The sequence below is a fragment of the Neolamprologus multifasciatus genome, chromosome 23 (genome assembly GCF_963576455.1).
Source record: "Neolamprologus multifasciatus chromosome 23, fNeoMul1.2, whole genome shotgun sequence".
Lineage (NCBI taxonomy): Eukaryota > Metazoa > Chordata > Actinopteri > Cichliformes > Cichlidae > Neolamprologus > Neolamprologus multifasciatus.
In genome coordinates, this window is record NC_140460.1 from 26,432,069 (window position 1) to 26,447,960 (window position 15,892).

The 15,892-nt window shown below is 43.1% G+C and overlaps 1 protein-coding gene across 1 annotated transcript in view; it reads left to right on the forward strand.

Moving 5' to 3' along the window:
- The window catches only part of LOC146491689 (kinesin heavy chain-like), a 29,953-nt gene that overhangs the window by 1,897 nt on the left and 12,164 nt on the right, over nt 1-15,892 (forward strand). Inside the window, exons 2-11 of the mRNA XM_085152549.1 lie at nt 2,353-2,440; nt 3,265-3,338; nt 4,858-4,962; nt 5,261-5,309; nt 5,415-5,470; nt 5,781-5,868; nt 11,388-11,512; nt 11,614-11,718; nt 11,808-11,956; nt 14,612-14,760. Of these exons, the coding sequence (XP_085008675.1) occupies nt 2,353-2,440; nt 3,265-3,338; nt 4,858-4,962; nt 5,261-5,309; nt 5,415-5,470; nt 5,781-5,868; nt 11,388-11,512; nt 11,614-11,718; nt 11,808-11,956; nt 14,612-14,760 (988 nt within the window). The remainder of the gene's footprint in view (nt 1-2,352; nt 2,441-3,264; nt 3,339-4,857; nt 4,963-5,260; nt 5,310-5,414; nt 5,471-5,780; nt 5,869-11,387; nt 11,513-11,613; nt 11,719-11,807; nt 11,957-14,611; nt 14,761-15,892) is intronic.

Genomic DNA, 15,892 nt, shown 5'->3' on the forward strand with positions numbered 1-15,892 from the left:
CTGTGTAATATAACATACAGTATAATATGCATAAATTGCCAGAGAATAACGCGGTAATTACAGAATAATTATCACCTTTAAGTATTTGTAGGTAAAAGTAATTGCATAATAATTATAAATAAAATACACTGAAATTCCATTTAATTACAGAACAATTACTTCATTAGTGGCAGGGTGAATTAGTGTCACAACCTAACCTTATGCAGGTGATGAAGGTCACTGACCCACTGCCAAACCGGTCCTGCTGCATGGTGTTGCAGGCATCTTCACGTCTGTCGCACGTGTTCAGTATGAGTCTACTCTCATTCGTAAAGGTCTCACAGGTGGACCTGCTCGTTCATTGGAGCTGCACGACGCTGGGCTGTGAGCACACGTCCCGCTACAGGATGTCAGGGCCTCACGCCACCCTCGCAGAGTCTGTTTCTGACAGTTTGTGGTTGAAACATGTAGTTGAGGAGCAAGGTGGGGGTCATTTCGTAGGGCTCTGGCAGCGCTCCCCCTGCTTCTTCAGCACTGTCCGTCTGACCTCCACACTCTGGAGACTGTGGAGGAGCTGGACAACCTGTGCAACCTGGGGTGAATCAGTCTCTCCATTGCACCTGCTGTCACTGCTGAAATGGACCCACACTGGTTTCTGCTTCCTAACAAGGCACAGTGGTATCCCTGGAGTTTAACTGACTGCGAGTCATGCTGTGATGATCAAGTGTTCCCTTAATATTTTTGAACAGTTCAGATCTCTTATTAAAAGGATCTGACCTCAATCACCTGATGCTCTGACGCTTCAGAAACATATTATTTTGTACAGGACCTCTGAAAACATGTTCTTTTTATTCTTAATGAGCCTGTACCTGATGGGAAATTCTTATTTATTTGTAAATAAATGGATAGTTTTTCTTTTTACATCAGATTACATCAGATTTGTGCTTTCTCTGTGACCCTACCATCTTAAAAAAAAAAGGTGAATTTTTCTGTAAAATCTGCTGCAGAGAGAGGGTGACTGAAGACGAAGATGTGTCACCTCCATCAGCAGCCCTCCGTTATCCGTGCAGTTGCTTTAATCGCCCAGCAACACTTTCTCCTCCGTCAGGACAAACTTGCGCACCGCCGCCTCGTGCCATCAATCAGCAGAGCAGAAGCACATTACCGACAAACACACCCCGATACTGTCTGTGTCAGGGGTTTCTCTGCTGTATTTTCGGGGCTTGGAGTGCTGCTGCCGCTGCCTCCAAGTGCTGAGAGCGGCGTTTTTGCAGCGGGAATGAGGCTTTTCCCCTTAGAGCAAGAGTCAGGAGCTGGATGAATGATGGATGGCAGTTACTGGAGCATTTTGAAGAAATGGTAGAGATTTCTGGCCCAGCTTCACCCATTTTCGTCCAAAATCCAAAGCAACCAATCACACATGTCCACAGAAACATCCTCTAATGATGCAGCTACAAGTACCATCTTTTTTTGTCCATAAACTGGAGAAGTTCAGTTTCTTTGTCCTTTGCAGCAGGTATAGAAATAACTCCATCAGCATTTTGATTGGAGTATATACTTATACTTATATATATATAAGTATAAGTATATAAATGAGAGGAAGACTCAGGGAGGAACAGCTGGGGAAACACTGCGGAAGCTTATTGACAGAAACACGACATCCAAAAGTGAAAAATCACCACTTGATTCAAAGACGTGATGCAGGAAATAAAGGTTACGGTAAAGAAAGCATAGAACACAGGAACCCAGAAATCCAACGACACCAGGAACGACAATAAAACCTCAAAAGAAGCCCAAACTCATTCACTCAACAGACACTTTATTAGGTACACCTTCCTTGTTTTTCCTTAAGAGCTGCTTTAATTCTTCATGGCACAGATTCAACATATTGTTGGAAACATCGTGCCAAAGTGTGCCAAGAAAATATCCGCCCACACCATTACGCCACCATCGGCGGTGTGAAGCGCTGATACAATGGCAGGTTGGATGCATGCTTTCAGATTGTCACCCTACCATATGAATGCTGCAGCAGAAATTGAGACTCATCAGAGACTCTTAAATATTTGAGCTAACGAGCAGTTAAACGAGTGTACCTAATGAAGTGACTGGTGGGTGTACATTCACAAAGAATTCAAAACAAAGCAAAACAAGTAGGCGGTCTTTGTATCCATGTTTGCATCCTTTTCCCAGAGTGTTTGAATCTTCGTGCCAAACTCCCTTATCTGGTTATTTCTAACAGTACATCTGCATTATTGATACAGTTTCGTGAATCATGTTTTAAATATCACAGGCGACTGGGAACAGCTGTGTTTGGTGCTGCGATGACTCTGAAGCCTGTCGCTGTGTGTTTTTGTCTTTGTCATTGTGAATCAGGGCAAACCGTACGTGTTCGACCGCGTGCTGCCTACCAACACGACGCAGGAGCAAGTGTACGACCAGTGTGCCAAGCAGATAGTGAAAGGTAAGAAGCTTTAAGCTGAGGAAGCATAGCTCTTATGTAACCGTCATCTATCGAACATCTGCACACAGACTTAATCTGCTCTTCATCCTTTTTCATTGTTGCTTTACATAATGGAGCCATGCAAATGAGTGTTTCCCGGAGCAGCAGGGCTGATGCTGGAGTTTTGGGGGGCTGACATTAATTTTTAGGCAGTAAAACTACATCATTACTATTAGATATTGTATGCATATGTACATGTAATAAGTTAGAGTTGTATTTATAGGCCAGCTATTTAAAAATGTCTCCTCCCACCAGGGTTTATATGTTCCAGCTGTATGCCACGAATCCATGAATTTTCTTCTTTCCTTCCTGCCTGGCAGCTCCATCTTTAACATCCTTCGTCTATCATATGGGTTGTCCCTCTTCTGCACATGCTCAAACCTTCACTTACCTCTCTAACTTTGTCTCCAAACCCCGAGCTGTCACCCTGATGCATTCATTTCTAATCTTGTCCATCCTGATCACGCCACACCTCCTATACACTGAAGGTAAAAGCACTTCTGCACAGGACAGACCTGTGCGTCCTTCTCCTCCAGCCTCCTCTCTCCTCTAGATGCATTTTAGGAGTTGAAATGTCCTTCAACCCAGCGTACAGTCACTGGTTTCTAGTATAACCTCTGAAAAATCTCTGCAGGTAGCATCAGCAGATGGATGCGCTAGTGTTTATAACTGTGAAGGTTTAGTGCTCATTTACCGGAGAAGCGGGCTGGACTGTGTCGTAGATTCGTTCGCGGGGTTCAGACATGCTGATGTTGTTGCACCCTTGTGTCTTTGTGTTACTCCAGATGTGCTGGGCGGCTACAATGGGACCATCTTCGCCTACGGGCAGACGTCCTCCGGGAAGACCCACACCATGGAGGTGAGACGCTCATTAGAGATATCAGATGACATCATACCAGATGTCAGCTGCAGAGGGGTTTCATTCCTTTGAAGTTACAGCTTTTTTACATAAAGGTGACTAAAGACTATCAAAGTGACAGCAAATACTCTCTAAAGCCCTTTGTGTAAAGACGTGCGGTGACTTTTATTTGGAACTTTCAAACAGTTGGAGGATTAGAGCACAGCGGGCGTTGTGTAACAGGCTTACTGCCAACAGGAAACCCACTCAGGCTCGTGCAAGGGGTAAGGTCGGTAAGGTGGTAAAGCTGGTAAGGTTAACATCTTGGAAAAGCCTTTAATCATCACGTCCAACTCAGCGTGTGTTTTAAAGGAGTGAAATTTAATGATTATTAGTAGAAAATGGTCAGAGGAGCTCTTCGTCATTTCGACATGTCACCAGTGTAACTTCAGCTCGGAGTCTAATCCTCAAGCCTGGTTTTAATTCTCTGATCTGATCTCTGCTTCACCCTCTTTAAGTCAGACTTTTAAGTCCACCTCTGAACCCAGATGTTCTTTTTTAAATTTCTTCATTTAAAAAGGCTTTAAAATTGGGCTTTGCAGCCACAGGACCTGGGCACCTTGCAGCCATTGAGTCAACCATGAATTTGTCTTGATACCAAAATATTCTAGAGTAAAATGTCAGGCTGTCTTTTTTTGACAGCTAAAGCTTGGCAATGATGATCCCAAGCACAGCAGCAAATCTACAACAGAATGACTGAAAAAGAAAGAATCAAGCTTCTGCAATGCTCCAATCAAAGTCCAAGTCCAGACCTCAACCTGACTAAAATGCTGTGTATACATAAATGTCCGCCAACCTCAGTTACCTGAGCAACTCTCTAGAGAAGAGTGGGCCAGAATTCCTCCACCGTGGTGTGAGAGTGCGATCAAGCCGCACAGAAAACCATGACTTCAAGTTATTGCTGCTAAAGCTACAAAATCATGAGGTGGACTCCTAGTTTTTCACAGGTTCTTGGTTCAGTTTTTGTTAAATAAAAAAAATTTAAAAAACCGCTAAGTACCAGGTGATTTCTTTAAAACTGTCCTGCTACGTGAAACCTTAGAACTGACAGAGGATGCACTTTCTTTGCAACGCGCCTGTTCAGCTAATAACAATGAAAATCATTTTAAATCATATAGCACAAGGTCATGACAACAGTCAACTCAACATGCTTTATATCACAACATCCTCTGTGAGCAAGCAGTTGAGGACTATGAGTAAAAATAACCCCCCGTTTATAACAGGAAGAAACACGGCAACATGCTGGAGCTGTTTGGGGAGTTAAGAGGAAAGAGAAACGAGAAAGAGAAAATAGTCACCATTTGTTGGTCACCAGCAGACGTTTCAGGCTCCGGTTGCCTAGGAAACCCTCTAATGTATTTACCACCCCCAACATATGTCAGCATTAAAGAGACACGTTGCACAGAAAATTATCAAAGGGAGAAAAAGACTGCAAAAACTGCATCGCTGTAATATAACACATGACTGTTGTTGTGTTCAGGGCAAACTGCATGACCCGCAGCTGATGGGAATCATCCCTCGCATCGCCCGCGACATCTTCGACCACATCTACTCGATGGACGAGAACCTGGAGTTCCACATCAAGGTGAGAACAGGAGTCGTTCACAGTTTACCTCCTGAAAAATGAACTAAATGTCAGGTGTGAGCCCCTGCACTGGAGACCTGCAGCCTGTGGCCGTCTCTGAGATGTTTGTTAACAAAGTCTGTGAAAGGAAAAGCACACACACAACCCAAAACTTTTTGATGTGAAATAAAAGGTCAATGATTGAGGTTACGGTGCAGTAAAGACCTTAAATCTGACAAACTGAGGAAGATGAATTCATGTTCAGGGCGATGAATTAAAAGTTTTTAGATTTGTGAGACAGATGCGTTTCTCTATGCAGGTCTCTTATTTTGAAATCTACTTGGACAAGATCCGAGACCTGCTGGACGGTAAGAGAGGCTGTTTATCTGAAGCACTCAGCAGTCTGTTTTTCTTAAACTGTGACTTTTAAAAGCACCGTGATGTGATTTGGATGATCTTTTTTCTGTCTGAAGTGTCAAAGACGAACCTCTCCGTCCATGAAGACAAGAACAGAGTGCCCTATGTGAAGGTTGGTGAGCTGACGGAGAGCTGTGACACAGTCATGTGTTTCCTGCATGAGGATCCTGCAGGTTTAGCTTTTCATTTGTTAAGAAGTGAAGAGGTTTATATATTTAATCTCCCCGTGTGCCTGAGCTGGAGCCTCAACTCAGCGAATGTTTAATTTTAGATGAACGAATGATTCAGTTACCGTTTTAGTCGTCTGTGCAGGTTTACTACACCTAAAAACCTTAAAACGGCGATTTTTCCGTCTTTTCTTTGTCCTGTAATCGATGCTCATGTCCACACTGGCTGCTGCAGGTCATGATTCTCCTTTTCAGGGCTGCACTGAGCGTTTTGTGTCCAGTCCAGAGGAGGTGATGGATGTCATCGATGAGGGCAAATCCAATCGGCATGTAGCAGTGACCAGTACGTATTTTTATGTGTCTGCTTCAAAAGCGGCACATTTTTAAAAGGTTTCCTGGTATTCATTTGTACACTCACTGACCACTTTATTAGATACACCTTGCCTGTATCATGTTCAATTCAATTCAATTCAATTTTATTTATATAGCGCCAAATCACAACAAAAGTCGCCTCAAGGCGCTTCATAGATACAGAGAAAAACCCAACAATCATATGACCCCCTATGAGCAAGCACTTTGGCGACAGTGGGAAGGAAAAACTCCCTTTTAACAGGAAGAAACCTCCAGCAGAACCAGGCTCAGGGAGGGGCGGCCATCTGCTGCGACCGGTTGGGGTGAGAGAAGGAAGACAGGATAAAAGACATGGTGTGGAAGAGAGACAGAGATTAATAACAGGTATGATTCAATACAGAGAGGTCTGTTAACACATAGTGAGTGAGAAAGGTGACTGGAAAGGAAAAACTCAATGCATCATGGGAATCCCCGGCAGCCTACATCTATTGCAGCATAACTAAGGGAGGATTCAGGGTCACCTGGTCCAGCCCTAACTATATGCTTTAGCAAAAAGGAAAGTTTGAAGCCTAATCTTAAAAGTAGAGATAGTGTCTGTCTCCCGAATCCAAACTGGAAGCTGGTTCCACAGAAGAGGGGCCTGAAAACTGAAGGCTCTCCCTCCCATTCTACTTTTAAATACTCTAGGAACAACAAGTAGGCCTGCAGAGCGAGAGCGAAGTGCTCTAATGGGGTGATATGGTACTACAAGGTCATTAAGATAAGATGGGGCCTGATTATTTAAGACCTTGTATGTGAGGAGCAGGATTTTGAATTCAATTCTGGATTTAACAGGAAGCCAATGAAGGGAAGCCAAAACAGGAGAAATATGCTCTCTCTTTCTAGTCCCTGTCAGGACTCTTGCTGCAGCATTTTGGATTAGCTGAAGGCTTTTCAGTGAGTTTTTTGGACATCCTGATAATAATGAATTGCAGTAGTCCAGCCTGGAAGTAATAAATGCATGAACTAGTTTTTCAGCATCACTCTGAGACAGGATATTTCTAATTTTAGAGATGTTGCGCAAATGGAAGAACGCAGTCTTACATATTTGTTTAATATGTGCGTTGAAGGACATATCCTGGTCAAAAATGACTCCAAGGTTCCTCACAGTGTTACTGGAGGCCAAGGTAATGCCATCCAGAGTAAGAATCTGGTTAGATACCATATTTCTAAGCTTTTCAGCGCCGAGTACAATAACCTCAGTTTTATCTGAATTAAGAAGCAGAAAGTTAGCAGCCATCCAAGTCTTTATGTCTTTAAGACATTCCTGCAGTTTAACTAATTGGTGTGTGTTATCTGGCTTCATGGACAGATAGAGCTGGGTGTCATCTGCATAGCAGTGAAAATGTATGCTATGTCTTCTAATGATGCTGCCTAAGGGAAGCATGTATAATGTAAACAGAATTGGTCCTAGCACCGAACCCTGTGGAACTCCATAATTAACCTCAGTGTGTGAAGAGGACTCTCCATTTACATGCACAAATTGGAGTCTATTAGATAGATATGATACAAACCACTGCAGTGCAATACCTGTAATACCTACAGCATGTTCTAATCGCTCTAATAGGATATTATGGTCGACAGTATCGAATGCTGCACTAAGGTCTAGCAGGACAAGCACAGAGATGAGTCCACTGTCAGAGGCCATAAGAAGATCATTTGTAACCTTCACTAAAGCTGTTTCTGTGCTGTGATGAGCTCTGAAACCTGACTGAAACTCTTCAAATAAACCATTCCTCTGCAGATGATCTGTTAGCTGTTTGACAACTACTCTTTCAAGGATTTTTGATATGAAAGGAAGGTTGGAGATTGGCCTATAATTAGCTAAGACTGCTGGGTCTAGAGATGGCTTTTTGAGTAAAGGTTTAACTGCAGCCACCTTGAAGGCCTGTGGTACATAGCCGATTATTAGAGATAGGTTGATCATATATAAGATCGAAGAATTAATCAATGGCAGGACTTCTTTGAGCAGTTTTGTAGGAATGGGGTCTAAAAGACACGTTGATGGTTTGGAGGAAGTAATTATTGAAGTTAACTCAGAAAGATCGATTGGAGAAAAAGAGTCTAACTTAACATCAATGGCACTAAGAGTAGCTGTAGATAATATTACATCTGTGGGATGATTATTGGTAATGTTTTCTCTAATGATAAAAATTTTGTTTGTGAAGAAGTTCATGAAGTCATCACTAGTTAACGTTAAAGGGATGGTTGGCTCAAAAGAGCTCTGACTTTTTGTCAGCCTGGCTACAGTGCTGAAGAGAAACCTGGGGTTGTTCTTATTTTCTTCAATCAGTGATGAGTAGTAAGCTGTTCTGGCTTTACGGAGGGCTTTCTTATAAAATAACAAACTATTTCTCCAGGCTAAATGATGATCCTCTAAATTTGTGACACGCCATTTCCTCTCCAGATTACGAGTCATCTGCTTTAGGGTACGTGTTTGAGAATTATACCACGGGGTCAGGTACTTCTGATTAGAGACCTTAGTTTTCACAGGAGCTACAGTATCCAGAGTCGTACGTAGTGAGGAGGTGAAATTATTAACAAGATAATCGACCTCTGTTGGGGTAGCGTTCAAATAGCTGCTCTGCTCTATGAGCATTGAAGATGATAACAGTGGGTGGATTATAGTCTTAAACTTAGTTACAGCGCTTTCAGAAAGACATCTACTTTGATAAAGTCTACTCTCCACTGCTGTGTAATCAATTATTGTAAATGTAAATGTTATCAGGAAATGATCAGACAGGAGAGGGTTTTCAGGAAACACTGTTAAATGTTCAGTTTCTATGCCATATGTTAAAACAAGATCTAGAGTGTGATTAAAGTGGTGGGTGGGTTCTTTTACATTTTGAGAGAAACCAATTGAGTCTAACAACAGATTAAATGCCATGTTAAGGCTGTCATTTTTAGCATCAACATGGATGTTAAAATCACCCACAATAATTATTTTATCTGAGCTCAGAACTAAATTAGATATAAAGTCTGAGAAATCAGACAGAAACTCTGTGTAAGGCCCAGGTGGACGATAGATGATAACAAGTAAGACTGGTTTCTGAGTTTCACAGCTTGGGTGGACAATGTTAAGCATCAGGCTTTCAAATGAATTAAAAGTCTGTCTTGGTCTTTCATTAATTAATAGACTGGTGTGAAAAATTGCTGCCACACCGCCCCCTCGACCTGTGCTTCGAGATTTCTGGTAGTTAGAATGACTCGGGGGTGTTGATTCATTTAAACTAACATAATCATCCTGCTGCAACCAGGTTTCTGTAAGGCAGAGTAAATCAATTTGTTGATCAATTATTAAGTCATGTACTAACAGAGACTTGGAGGAGAGAGACCTAATATTTAATAATCCACATTTCACTGTTTTACTCTTTGGTTCAGATGTGGATACTGTATTGTTCTTTCTTTGTAAATGTTTAAGTTGTTTGTTGCTGGGTTTTAGTTTGTTTTTTGTCTTTTTGGAAGCAGACACAGTCTCTATGGAGATGGGTTTTTGGGGGGGTAGCAGGAGGAGAGAAGCTGCAGAGAGGCGTGTAAGACTGCAACTCTGCTTCCTGGTCCCAACTCTGGATAGTCATATTTTGAGGGGTTTAATAAATTTGTCCATATTTCTAGAAATGAGAGCTGCTCCATCCAAAGTGGGATGGATGCCGTCTCTCCTAACAAGACCAGGTTTCCTCCAGAAGGTTTGCCAATTATCTATGAAGCCCACATCGTTTCTGGGACACCACTCAGACAGCCAGCAATTTAAGGAGAACATGCGGCTAAACATGTCACTCCTGGTCTGATTGGGGAGGGGGGACCAGAGAAAACTACAGAGTCCGACATTGTTTTGGCAAAGTTGCACACCGATTCAATATTGATTTTAGTGACCTCCGATTGGCGTAACCGGGTGTCATTACTGCCGACGTGAATTATGATTTTACTGAATTTACGTTTACCCTTAGCCAGCAGTTTTAAATTTCCTTCAATGTCGCCTGCTCTGGCCCCTGGAAGACAATTGACTATGGTTGCCGGTGTCTCTAGCTTCACATGTCTGAGAACAGAATCACCAATTACCAGAGTTTGACCCCCAGCGGGTGTGTCGCCGAGTGGAGAAAAACGGTTAGACACATGAACGGGTTGGTGGTGTACCTGGGGCTTCTGTTTAGGACTACGCTTCCTCCTCACCGTTACCCAGCCATCTTTCCCCAGCTGCTTGGGGTCTGCCGGGGAACAGCTAGCGGGGCCTACGCTATCTTCGGCTGCACCAGCTACAGGGGCCTGGCTAGCTACAGGTGAATGAAGGGTGCGAAGCCGAGTCTCCAGTTCAGTAATCCTGGCCTCCAGAGCTGCAAATATGCTACATTTGTTACAGATATCATTACTGCTAAAGGAGGCCGAGGAGTAACTAAACATCTGACACAATGAGCAAGAAAGTGCAGGAGGGACAGGTGAAGTAGGCATGGTGCTAACGGGTCGGCTACGAGCTAAGCTAGCGAAACAGTACAGAGACAGTGAGTGAATACTTTGGCTATAAATTAGGTAGTGAGTACACAGAAAGTGTGCTTCAGATGAAGCATGTGAAGATTATACTCTGAAAAAAGAATGTATTTAAAAGTTGTTAATTAAACTGCTAAGCAAATAAGCTACTCAGAAACACCACTGTGTTTGAGCAGGAACAGGAAGTGATACTCTACCACAGAGCGAGCGAACACCAAGTGACAGCGCCACCAAATTGTCCAGAGGAGGCTCTCAACCTCCTCTGGTTGGGACCTTCTGTTGCCTTCAGAGCTGTCGTGAATCGTCATAGATTCGACAAGTTGTGGTGGAGCTGTATAGCATCAGCAGCTGCTTCACCTCCAGGTTGTTCCTCCCGAGAAACTCTACAGGAGGTGGAGTCACTGTTGGGCCTTCCTCAGCACTGTAACTGTGTCTTCTGAGCAGGAGAGGTCCACAGTGATGTAAGGCCCCATAATTTGAAAGAGGAAACCTTCGCCATACAGTCACCTTTAATATTGAGGAGGGTAGGGGCAGTTTCTCCCTGAAGTTGATGATGACCTTCTTCCTTTGTGTTGATGGACACGTTCGCTCTGCTCATCCCTGCAGGCTGACTCATCTTCTATCATTAGTCATTTCAAACTGAGGTGGTGGGAGGAGGTGGCGCTTAAAGTCAACAGGTTCTGTGTTTATGGAAGTTAGGCGAGGGGCAGCCAATCTGCTTCGTTAGAAGCTGGGAATTGTTCAAAACTATTTGTATGGCGTCCCAAAATAAACACAAAAGGTCCTTTAACCTCTTCATATCCATCAAGTCAGCGGCAAAGCCCTAAAAGTCAGGATTTTAGCACAGCTCCTGAAACTTCTTAAGGAGGCAGAAACACCTCAATATCTAGATTTAAATGTTTTAATTTCACCTGAAATCTTAAAAGAAGATAAAAAGCCTTTTCTGGTTTCTTTTCTGCGGTTGTAATGATTTTTTGCTTAATTTTGTAGACATGAACGAGCACAGCTCTCGCAGCCACAGCATCTTCCTCATCAACATAAAGCAGGAAAATGTAGAGACGGAGAAGAAGCTGTCTGGGAAGCTCTACCTGGTCGACCTGGCTGGCAGCGAGAAGGTTGGTCCAAACGAGATCAGAAACGTGTCGTTAGGGTTTGCTTCGAGACTTTCCTGAGCTGTAAAGCTGATGGATAACCTGCTCGATCGCTGTTTGGTCAGGTGAGCAAGACGGGAGCTGAGGGGGCGGTGCTGGACGAGGCAAAGAACATCAACAAATCTCTCTCAGCGCTGGGAAACGTCATCTCAGCTCTGGCTGAGGGCACCGTAAGTCCATCCCAGTTCTGTTTCTTATGTAAGTGAAGAAGTATGAAATATTAGAAAACCTCAGCACAGCTGTATTTTCTTTTCTTCAGAAAACGCACGTGCCGTACAGAGACAGTAAGATGACTCGGATCCTGCAGGACTCTCTGGGAGGGAACTGTCGCACCACCATCATCATCTGCTGCTCACCGTCCATCTACAACGAGGCCGAGACCAAGTCCACGCTCATGTTTGGACAGAGGTATCTGCGAGCTCTTCTGTCTAATGTACTCAGTGCCAAAACAGGGCAGTGTTTTTTACTTTCTTTTTTCCATTTTTTCCATAATTAACCCACAAAATACATTAAAAAAACAGAAATTTTAAAAAGGAGTCTTTCATCCTTTAAACAGCTAAGATTTTACGTACCACCATATACAGTTTCATCTGAAGTAACCACAACCACCTCATATTTTTAACAGAGGAAGAGAAACACAAAAAAAAGATACAAAAATGGTTTCCTTCTTCATAGCTATGTTCATCAAAGACCTCCAACTACCCTGCCCCTTCCCTGGTACTGCTCCCTGAACCCACTGCACCACTACTTCTGTGCAGTGGAACCACATCTGCCACATGCTTTCAGATACTTTTTGTCCCACTTCTTCTTTTGTCCAGTTTCCTCAAAATTTTTAAGGCCACACTGCACACACTGCTCATATATGTCAAGTTTTTAGCTAATAGGTCTCTGGGAATCACCTTGTTGGTCCAAAAATACTAGTTTATGTCTGTCAGACTGTGTTATCTTTGGTATTTTTCACAGATTCAACCAAAGAAATTGGAGCAAATTATGATTAGACTGAGGCTACGTCCACACGTACACGGGTATTTTTGAAAACGGAGATTTTCCGTTTTCGTTTGAAAAAAAAAAAATCCCGTCCACACGCTGCTAGGAACGTGCCAAAGCAACAGGTGGCGATATATTCCTAACCATGTAGAAATGTTGGCCAATCAGAAGTCTAGAAGCCTCGGTGGGAAAGAGTAAACAAAGCTGGCGCAAAGAAGCAGAACTAAGTCCTATGTGTGGAGGGACAGTAACTGTGTGTGTATATGTAAGCATGTAAACACTGCAGAAAGTAAAGTTAACAGTAACAGTATTTTGTCTATGCCCGCCATTGTAGAAATCCATTTCACCGAAACAATAACGTGGCGCACAGTGTGACATCAAAAAAGGTGCACACCTTTGACGTTGCGTTTTCTCCGTTTTCCTCGTCCACACCTAAATGCAAAAACTGAGTTTTCGAAAATATCAACCCTGGCAGGAGTTCAGTTTTCAGTGACCAAAAACGCTGTTTACGTGTGGACGAAAGGTGCAAACGCATAGAAAAATCTGCGTTTTCAAAAATACCCGGGTATGTGTGGACGTAGCCTGAAAATGAGTTAAAAAAGCAGCCAAAGACGTTCAGAAAGCCTGGAGAACTGTTGCTCGAGACCACCTTAAAAATGACAAGAAAGTCTGACTCAGGTTATATAAACATTTCCTCACGTACAGCTGTTATGAAGCAGGAAACTGGATCCTCAAATGGCTACAAGACGAATTTTTTGCACTTCTGCAAACGAAAAACTTACTTAACTTAAACTTAACAATCACAAAAGAAAAAGCTAATCAGGCAAATCAGACATTAGTCTAAAGTCAGAGTTGCTGTTTGTGTTTGTGGGAGAGTATCAGTGTATCCAGTCCATCTGCAAAGGTACACGGTGACTCATTTGGTGCAAACTAGCAAACAGATGGCTCTGAGATTCCCGCTGTGCATCTGGGTTCATTCGTATTTATAGACTCCGACACTGCCGCCTTCTTGTTTTCACGTCATGTGAAACTGAGAATAATGAACATTTTCTATTTTCTACAGTTTTTTTTCCTCACACTTCATTCTGAAGCACATTTCATTCATCTGCTTCACTTCTTTAGATGTTACAGTTTAATAAAAGTGACGCATCTGTAAAGATCCTCGACTGCAGCGATGTAATCATTTATTTTAAAAATCAAGCTGAAATCCACTGAGCCTTGATCAGTGAGTTCAGACTGAGCAGTGTCACAGAGGCTGATTACTGTAGCAACCATCTGCCCTCGGCTAAGAGGAAATTCAATTAATTAGGAGATTTCCATCATGAGAGGAAAGATTGAGAGGGGCGGAGGTCCTCTGGGAGAAAGCAGACTCCCACATGTAGCATGTGGAAGTGACTGTATTAGGTGGAAAGGTAGAAAACACACTCAGAAACAGCTGTAAAATGTGTTGCTTTATTTCCACTAAGACAGCAAAAACATGCTTACCTGCAGGGAAAAGGGAAAAAAGGCATAAATTCTTGGATGCTCCGACTACTTTCATCTGATCATGCTGAATGTTGCAAACTTGCATGGTCAGATGATCAAATTCCTGCATGTGTGGGGTTTTTTTTGTAAGCTCCTGTTTTCAGCAGATGATTTTTAAAGAAGTAGAAACTAAGTAGTGGAAAATAAACCTGAAAATGTTGCTTTTAATCATTGTAATCAGGGGCTAACTTGACATTTGGTGGGCAGGGGAAGACTGAGATCCTGTGTAGCTGTGCAGCAGGAATAATCACAAATAAGTCACCAGATTATTAGTTTTCTTTGATTTAACCTGCTGAATCAAACACACTTTAAATAGATGTTACATGAATGTGGAACATAAAGGTGGAATTTGATGCCTATAATCCCAATCTAACCTCTGTCCATTACTGTAAGATGAACCACACTTAAAGTTCAGCTCAGTATTTTGATTTGATTACTATATTAACTCAATGAGCTGGAACAAACTGTCAATAGAGTCCAGAGAAGAAGTCTAACAATCAGGCACGATGAGATTAATTAAAAGACTAATGCTTACTGTCTGTGTCCGCTCAGAGCGAAGACCATCAAGAACACAGTGTCTGTGAACCTGGAGCTGACGGCCGAGGAGTGGAAGAAGAAATACGAGAAGGAGAAGGAGAAGAACAAGAACCTGAAGAGCATCATCCAGAGGCTGGAGGCCGAACTCAACCGCTGGAGAAACGGTGAGATTAAAGCGGCCTGCAAGGGCTGATTAAAGGAACCAGCTGCTGTGAGCTCCTGAGTGTTGATCGGTGGTTACGCTGTGGGATGTTGGGTTTTTGTGACAACCATATATCGTTGTTGTATCGTACAGCTCCACTGTAAGTTATGAATAGTTAACGTGCTGCCTTTCTGCTTCCTGTGCACTCATTTCTATACCTTTAAATAAATGATATTTCAAAGGGAACCCACCTTCTGTTGCACAGTTGCTGCTTGGTGGGACTTACAGAGTTACGCATCAGATGTCCTGATTAACAGACCTCAGCCTGAGATGTTTACCAAGGAAGCTAATAAAGAGGCCCTAGTTTAAAAGCAACTGCTTTGTGAACGTGTGATGGGAAGGTGGACAAAGGGTGGGATGGACAGTCGTGGTGAAGACAGAGCCGAGAAAGAGTTTTTGATTTAGCAGGCGAGTGATCATGGTCCAGCCCTCACCGATGGCCATGAGCTCTGGGTAGTGACTAAAAGAACAGGGTTGTGGGTACAAGCTGGACTCTCCAGAGGTAGTTTGGTGGCCTCCTCGACGCCTCTCTTTGGAGTTCTTCTGGGCATGCCGACCCTTCAAGAACTCCAGAGGAAGTACGGAGAACGGAAGAAGAAGCTCCTTTGCCTCGCCTCCTTAGTGTTGGAGATCCAGCAAGGTTACGTTCTCGTGCTGACGCTGTTCGGCATCTCCTTCCCTACGCTCCTGAACGATCCTTTAGGTGCCATGATTTCGTATCACAGTGGGACCTCCAAAGCCTGATAGATTGGTTTACCCAGACCTGTAAGGACTTTGGGCAGACTTTAAAATCGAAGGCTGAACTTACACCAGGCAGGAAAAAAGTGCTCAACGCGTTCTATTTGAGACGCCTCAACATGAGAAACAACCACAATAAGGGGATATCAGAGCATCCAACTGGTGGAGACGTACCACCTGGGAAGAGACCCTCGATAGACCCAGAAGTCACTGGAGTTATTAAATATTTCATCTGGTGTTGATGAGGAAAGGACGTCTGGAAAGACCTGCGTAATCTGCGACCTGACTCTGGATAAATGGAGGAAAATGGATGGATGTTTCTAATGACTCACAACACAGAAAGCAATCAGAGTGGA